Source organism: Phaseolus vulgaris, chromosome 5, assembly GCF_051622355.1.
Source record: "Phaseolus vulgaris cultivar YP4 chromosome 5, ASM5162235v1, whole genome shotgun sequence".
Taxonomy (NCBI): domain Eukaryota; kingdom Viridiplantae; phylum Streptophyta; class Magnoliopsida; order Fabales; family Fabaceae; genus Phaseolus; species Phaseolus vulgaris.
This window is the reverse complement of record NC_143502.1, coordinates 7,870,902-7,879,437: the sequence shown is the minus strand read 5'-3', so window position 1 is coordinate 7,879,437 and position 8,536 is coordinate 7,870,902. Positions and strand designations below refer to the sequence as shown.

At 32.9% G+C, this 8,536-nt stretch overlaps 1 protein-coding gene across 1 annotated transcript; it reads right to left on the bottom strand.

Moving 5' to 3' along the window:
• Window positions 1–1,187: 1,187 nt before the first annotated feature.
• LOC137835056 (protein CYSTEINE-RICH TRANSMEMBRANE MODULE 9) lies at window positions 1,188–1,922 on the bottom strand. Its single transcript, XM_068643393.2, has 3 exons — window positions 1,784–1,922; window positions 1,500–1,662; window positions 1,188–1,387 (listed from the first exon to the last, which is right to left on the bottom strand). Exons 1-3 carry the CDS (start codon window positions 1,815–1,817, stop codon window positions 1,342–1,344), a joined length of 243 nt encoding a protein of 80 aa, XP_068499494.1. The 5' UTR covers window positions 1,818–1,922; the 3' UTR covers window positions 1,188–1,341.
• Between the last annotated feature and the right edge of the window lie 6,614 nt (window positions 1,923–8,536).

Genomic DNA, 8,536 nt, shown 5'->3' with positions numbered 1-8,536 from the left:
CATACTATACACCTTCATTTAATTTCCGTTAAATAGGTTAAAAGAAAACTTTGATTTTTATCTTACTTTGTGTCTGTAGACAATTTTGAAAAACAATTTGAACATTATATTCAATAATAATCATAATTAAAACAAATAGGTATCACTTCAACGATATTCATTTTAGTTTCAGAATTATAATTTGAAAACCCTTCTATTCCAAAAAACTGTATTTTTAAAAACCTTCTAAGTTTATATAAGTTTTAGACGTTAAAGATAATCAGACTTTAACTTAAATTTATTTTTCAAAACTTAATTTCAAAATCATATCTCTTTTTTCAAAAAAAAAACCGTCACGTTTAATACTGTGTTTTCAAAAAACTTTCCAATAATAATTTGATTTTAATCGTTAAGGCATATAAGTACATAAAATAATTTATAATTATTCTGAAAGATATATTACGTTAAAAAATTATCAACACAATTAAGATATGTAATTTTTGAAATGTTTCTTTTATATTCAAAATATAAAAAATTTCTAGAAACATTAATCAATATGTTCTCATAAAAAAATTGTTTTATATAATTTAATATTATTAAATGGAGTTTGAAAATATTCCAGAACTGTTATTTTATATTTTGCATTCTGCATTCTGAAGTATATATTTTGTATTCTGGAAAAATACATACATATTTTATATTTTAGAATTCAAAATATAAAAAAATATATCTAAAATATAACATTTAAAAACATTTTTTTTAGTTTCAAATTGTCCATTCTAAAATATAAATTTCAAAGACTAAAATTAGATTTTCAAATTATATTAGAGTACCTTTTTAAATTATTTAGGTGTAGAACTTAAAGCCCTTCTAAACCGAATCTCATTACATATCTCCTTATCTGATATTGAGATTGTATCATTACTTTAGGAAGATGACCTCACATGAATAATACCACATTGTTGTAAAAATAAAGATATTAGATAAATTTAATAAGAAGATATTTCATTTATATATATATATATATATATATATATATATATAATTCGCATAGTAAACAAAAGTTAGTTTAATGGTTAATTCTTTAGGATCCATATACTCAACAAAGGCGTTTGAAATTGAAACACCAAGTAAAGCAAACCCTTTGAACGTAATAATTTTTGTGTTATTCACAAAAAAATCTTATAATAGTGACTAAATGCATCATGTACAAAGTAAAAGAACCACATTCCACCAATGTATAAAAAAATACATGTCCTAGAGGACAAAGATCTTATTTTGCACAAACTACAAAAAATACAAGAGGAAACTGTAAATGATAAAAAAACATGGTGACAAGCACAAATCTATGACGTGATTCAATCAGAAGCAACAATCCAGGACCCAGCAGCAACATAAAGCAGCACAACTGCAAGTAAAGAAGGAAAAGAGATGTTAAAAGAAAACTTTGGTGCATGTTCCTGATATGCCAGAACTATTTGAAAGGTTCAGAGTGTGTTTTCACAGTTATGATCACTTACCATCCTTTCCAAAATCCATCACCCTTGCTCCTGGTTTCCTCTGGAACCCTTTGTGGAGGGTACCCTACAGTTGCTGGTTCATCCTTGGAAGGATATCCCATAGGTGGTGGGGCACTAACATATGGAGCTGAAGAATAGGCCTGAACCTGTGCTGGATATGATACTGCAGCATCATAATAAGAAAGATGTTCATATTTCCACATAGAAACTAACAAATTAACTTCAACTTTATCTAAAAACTGGTCTGTGCTGCCAAAATACAACATTATGCAGTAAAAACTTACCAGGGGCCTCTTGCTGATTGTTGAAGTGATTCATGATGAAGATGATGAAGTTACTAGCAAAGGGTTTAAGAGATTGTGAAGTTGGAAAGTATGAATGAAATATGCATGTGTAGTGTATATATATATAGAGATTTATGTGGAGCTATGGTTACTTAATGCGATGGAAAAGGAAATTACGTGTGGGAAATATAGAAACGCGTTGAGGTTTTTATTATAAAGAAGAAAACGAAGATGGGTTTTGCAATATGAAGGTTCTGTGCCAGATGGGTTCTTTGGGGGTTGCCACGAATTATGAAAAGTCTTTTTCGTTCTATGTTGTTCCAAATTCTCAACTTCCACGCGTAGTTTTGTCTCAGACATAAATGGTCTTTGTTGACTGCGCGTCCTCGTCATTGGTCTTTTTTTTATGCACTTATTTCACATTTTGCACCACATAAACCTATGACTCAAAGGATGTGCCTTTTTTAAAAGCAACTCAATATTTATGGATAAGGCAACATCTTGCATTCTTTCTAAGATTGTTTGTTCCGAACTTAAGTCATGCAGAAACAAACTTCTAGTCTAAGGTTTAAGAAAATGAGGGTTAATGTTTCGTTTCTAAGTTTAAGTTTGTTGTTAAAATCAATAACGTATCTAAGATATTATTTATTTTGGAATTTAAAATTCTCTCATAATTTTACTTTTAAAAAATATCTTAAAAAATTATATAAAAAAAATATGTATTTAAATACCTTTAATTTCAACTCCTAATCTATCTAGACTATAAAACGTATTGGATCCGTTTTGATATTTTCTTTTAAGGAGTTTCTTCTTGTACTCCTACATTTTCTTCTTGTACTCCTACATTTTCTTCCTGTACTCCCACAATTTTATAAATCTCAAAATTGAACTTCATCTTTTATTTGAAATCAAGATCTGGTAGTGTGTTACGGATTCATCAATCTGGAAGTAAATCATGTTGCTTTCCGGATGAGGGGTGTTCCAGAAACAAAGTTTGCATAAATTGTTGATTTCCATATTGTTGAATCTAGAAACCTAATTTCTATTACGGATTGGTGGATTCGGAATGATATTTTTTAATTATAGATTTCTGAATCCAGAATGCATATTTTGAATTATGGATTGATGGATCCGGAATGGTTTTTTTAATTGTGGATGTTCTGCGTTTTTTATTTTGGATTAACATTGTTATTCATGTACTACCAGAAGCATCAATCTAGAAGGTTACCGGACGCGTCAATCCAAAATTTTACCAGAAATGTTTAATTTATCGAATTTTGTTATCCAAAATCTAAAAAAATAAATATACAATTTTTATATAGAAACGATTTTCTCTTTTACACAACATTGTTGTGGGTGCATGAATAAAAATGTAAAGATGCGGGAAGAAACTGTCTTTCTTTTATGGGAAGTTTGGTTGGATGGAGAAGAGGGAACATATATAGCAAAGAAGTTTTATTTTATTGAAGACAAAGATAAGAGAATGGAGAGACGTAACGGAGAGAAAAACTTGTGTTTATAAAAAAATAATATATTTTTATATTTCTTTTAATTTATTCTAATGGTTTGCTTTCTATATCCTTAGAAGCATTAAGGTTTGTAAAATTTTCAATACGAATACTAATTTTAAGATTTAGTAAACTTTTTAATTGGGTATTTGCAAAAGTGAAATGTATATAATGTTAAAATATATTAAAATTAACTAAACCAGAAAAAGTTTATTAAATATGAAGTGGTATCTAATAAATCTTAATTAAAAATGAAAAGTGTGTTGTTAACATTTTTTAATTTTAAAATATGAATTCTTTCTTAAAAAGAATAATGATGACATTAAAAATATGTTGTGCGTTTCTTCCATTACCAAAAATATGTATGATTTTAGTTTTAACTCTTCAAATTACCTATATTATTTTATAATATAAAAAACTTATTATTTTCTAACTTTGTTATTTTTTTAAATGATTGATTTGTTTTGAAGGCTTTTATATATATATATATGTCTATTACTATCAAATTGTAATTGTAAGTGAACACAAACTCTCATAACCCTTGTTCTCGTTGGCTAATCTTGGATGGAGGGCTTCGTTGGCTAATCTTGGATGGAGGGCTTCGCTTCTGATCTGTCTCCTCCTGGTGCACTGAAATTACGCTTCGTTGAGACAGATGAGGCTCTACCTGTTGATCACACTCCAACGATCAAGTCAGTGAGAACATACTAAATAATAATTAGTTTTAGTCTCTAGTACTCAGAAATAGTCTCCCTCTACTGAGGGTCTCAAGCCCTTTTTATAACTATCTCTTTAACAATTTTCTCTTAAGAGAATATACTCTCAACTGAAAGCATAACAAAAACAACCACATGCTAACAGGCACCACTTATCTTCAGGTGCTAACAGTAGGAAAATATTTTGTTTAACATGTGCACCATTATTTAACAGATAATATGATAACAGATAAAATATCTCTTTATCTTTCTTAATTACCTTTTCTGGACTGACCAACATTTGGGTCGAGCTCACGACCCACCTCTTAGGCTCAAACACCGAGCAGGCCTTCCCCAAATACTTGGACCGAGATGACGAGCTCCTTTCCAGTACACAAGCCTCCCAAGCTCAAGCCAAGCTTGACTAGGCGAAGAGACTTACGAGAATATAATCTCAACTGAAAACATACATAACAAAAAAATATTATGCCTACGGGCACCTTTACTCACGGTGCTAACAACAAAAGAGAATCTCATGCACCTTTATTCACTGGTGCTCACTACTTAACTTATCATATAGCAAACTAGCTCAAGTATAACAACTACTATCACACACATGCGGACACTCTATTACTTACACTAACCCATCTCTACCTCTTAAGCATAAAGTAATAAAGATTACAAAAATGCAACTTAGGCAAAATCTAAGCATGAAAAACCGTGGAGTCCTCAATTAACAAAGAACTAACCTTTTGATGAACTATATGCCCATAGCTACGACAAGCCTATGCTCACTCTCGACTTGCATAGGTGTATCTCACAAACTTGGCTCGGGGCCATATATCTTAATCTCACCAAGCTTGGTTTCGTAGAGTGCCTACTCGGCTGATCATTTGATCATTCACTCGACGAGATAGCCCAACTTACCATGCATTAAAAAAAACTTAACCATGACCTCTACTTGCAAAGCGCCTATAACTCGTTCTTACGCTGAGTTAGGTCGTCTTACCGTACCTCAAATCAAACAAATTAACCATAAAACGTTAAACCGCAGAGCGCCTGTACTCAGGTAGTCGTACTGATACCGAGCTAGGTCGTCTTACCATGCCAATTACCTTACCTACAACAGCTTTACCCACATGGCACCTATGCTCGAGTGGTCGTACTGACCCCGAGCTAGGTCATCTTACCTACCACTAGGTAATCATTTTATACACAGGGCGTCATACTCAAGTGGTCATACTGACACCGAGCTATCTTACCTGCCCATGCTCGATTAACTCAACAAGCAAATTACTCCCACAAAGTGCCTATACTCGGGTATACGTACTTATACCGAGGTAGGTGATAACACTAGTGCAGAAATGTAAAACAACGACCCTTTATTTAGTGGGGCTTTGCGCTTAAACGCATTTGTAAAAAATGCGGTGGCATTTTTGAAATTAAATTGTTTTACAAATGCGGTTGTAGGGTAAGACCGCATTTGTAAATCAATTCAAATGATTTACAAATACGGTCTTACCCTACAACCGCATTTGTAAAACAATTTTACCCTAAAAATTTGAAGTGCGCCACTAGTTTCACTTTCACTTTCACTTTCCTCTTCTCCGCTCTTCGTTTCAACGTTTTGCGCTCAGTTCAGTTTCTTCTCTCTGCGTTTTGTAAGTTTCAGTTTCACTCATTCGTTTTTGTTTTTGTTTTTGTTTTCGCATCATTCATTATTCACTTCGTTGCCATTGTCATTTTCGTTTCCTTACTTCGTTTGTGGCACTTAGGTTACTGTTCCATTGGTGTTCGTTGCTGTTTTCCTGCTCCGCCACCGCCACAGCTTCCGCCGCCGCCTTCGCCTTTGTCTTCCACTCCGATCACCATCAAGCTTCTTCACGACGGAAAGGTTGGTTTTGTATTTAATATTTATTTAATATTTTGAATTTATATTTAATATTTTGAGTTTATATTTAATATTTTGAATTTTTATTTAATATTTTGAATTTTTATTTTTTGTATTATAATATATATTTAATTAATAACTAATACAACTTGGAATTTATAACTAATAACTAATAATTTATATATTTCTGTGTATTTTGAATTTTTGTTTATTATAATTTATATATAATTTAATAAATTAGTTACAGAAACAATTAATTTATATATTATTATATATAAATTTGTATTATATAATTTGTATTTTCTTAAATTTATATTTATATATATGTATTTAGTTAGTTGTTAATTACATTTTAATAAAAGTTTTATGTTATGTTAGTTATTGTTACTTTTAGAATAGAATTATCGTGTTTGGATTGAGTTCGGGGTGTTCGACCCTCGGCAAATGTGTGAGATAGAATAGAATACTAATTATTAGAAAATCCTAACTATTCCAGAATATATAATGGATCGAGGTTGGATTAATGTTGTTCGTATAAGTGATGAGTACGAAAGGGGAGTAGAGGAATTTATACAATTTGCGCAGCATAACGCGATTATTAGTGGTCATGATGGAGCAAAGATCAGGTGTCCGTGCGTTAACTGTTTGAATGGGAGGATACTGGATGTGAATATCATGAGGGAACACCTGCTATGTGATGGGTTTCTTCGATCTTATACAACTTGGACATGGCATGGTGAATTATTAAATTTACCACGTGTTTCCGTAACTGAAGAATATGTGGGTTCTACCATGGATGAAGCAGTACACGATGATGGAGATGATGATCGATTGGAGGACATGATTCGTGATGTGGGAGCTGAGTGTTTTGCAAAAGCGCATGGATATGAAAGTATGTCAAAAGATGCAGAGACTCTTTTGTATCCTGGATCAACTAACTTCACACAGTTGTCGGCGGTGTTAAGATTGATGAATTTGAAGGCAATAAACGGATGGACTGATAAAAGCTTCACGGAATTGCTCCAGTTGTTGAAGGATATGCTTCCAGAGGGAAATAGTCTACCTAATCGTAATTACGAGGCCAAAAAGATTCTTTGTCCAATGGGTATGGAGTACAAAAAGATACATGCATGTCCTAATGATTGTATATTATACCGGAAAGATTTTGAATTGTTGAAAAGTTGTCCGAGGTGTGGGTTATCACGTTATAAGTTGAAACAAAAAGATGATGATTCTATTGATGACATGGAAAAGCATGGACCCCCAATGAAGGTTATGTGGTATCTTCCCATCATTCCAAGGATGAAGCGTTTGTTTGCAAACCCAGATGATGCTAAGAATCTTAGATGGCATGCAGATGAGAGGAAATGCGATGGCATGTACCGAAATCCAGCTGATTCTATTCAATGGAAGAAATTTGATGATGACTTTCCAGAATTTGGTAAAGAATCAAGAAATATCCGACTTGGTTTAGCTACAGACGGAATGAATCCGTTTGGTAATATGAGTACAAATCACAGTTCATGGCCTGTATTACTAGTTATTTACAACTTACCTCCTGGATTGTGCATGAAGCGAAAATACATGATGTTGTCTATGATGATATTCAGTCCGAAACAACCAGGGAATGATATTGATGTTTATCTAAGTCCCCTTATTGAAGATTTGAAGTTAATGTGGGACCAGGGTGTCGAAGTATTTGACGGATTTACTAATGAAACTTTCAAGCTTCATGCCATGTTATTTTGCACCATCAATGACTTTCTGGCATATGGTAACTTATCAGGTTATAGTGTTAAGGGTCACAAAGCGTGTCCAATATGCGAAGAAGACACTACTTCTCAACAATTGAAACATGGAAGGAAAACAATATATCTTCGGCATCGGAGGTTTCTTATAAGTCAACATCCTTACCGGAGGTTGAAAAAAGCCTTTAATGGACACCAAGAGGGTAGTGGTCCACCAACTCCATTAACCGGTGTTGAGGTTTACGAAAAGGTAAATAACATATACCACACCTTCGGTAAGTCAAAAAAAAAGTCATCTGTGACAAATATTTGGAAGAAGAAATCAATCTTCTTTGATCTTCCAGTAAAAAAAAAAGTCATCTGTGACAAATATTTTGAAGTCAGACATTGTATAGATGTAATGCATGTTGAGAAGAATGTGTGTGATAGCTTAATTGGTACACTTCTTAACATTAACGGGAAGACGAAGGATGGTCTAAATGCTCGTTTAGATTTGATTGAGATGAACATACGCGACGAGTTGGCACCCATAGAAATGGGTAAGCGTATATATTTGCCCCCAGCCTGTTACACAATGTCAAAAGATGAAAAAATTAGTTTTTGTCAATGTCTAAAAGGTGTGAAAGTGCCACAAGGACATTCCTCAAATGTGAAGAGCCTAGTGTCAATGCAAGATTTGAAGTTAATTGGGTTGAAGTCTCATGATTGTCACATCTTGATGCAACAGTTGTTGCCGGTAGCTATCCGTGGGATCTTACCAAAAAATGTTAGACATACCATAACCCGTTTGTGCTCATTCTTCTCTTCCATCTGTTGTAAAGTCATTGATCCCTCAAAACTAGATGAACTTCAAAATGAAATTGTTGTTATCTTGTGTGAATTGGAGATGTTTTTTCCTCCGTCTTTTTTTG

Coding starts and splice junctions, on each gene's coding strand:
- LOC137835056 (XM_068643393.2), bottom strand. CDS start 1,817: ATGAATCACTTCAACAATCAGCAAGAGGCCCCTG. Junction 1,663..1,783: donor CAATCAGCAAGAGGCCCCTG/GTAAGTTTTTAC, acceptor ATGATGCTGCAG/TATCATATCCAGCACAGGTT. Junction 1,388..1,499: donor GATGGATTTTGGAAAGGATG/GTAAGTGATCAT, acceptor CTTTACTTGCAG/TTGTGCTGCTTTATGTTGCT.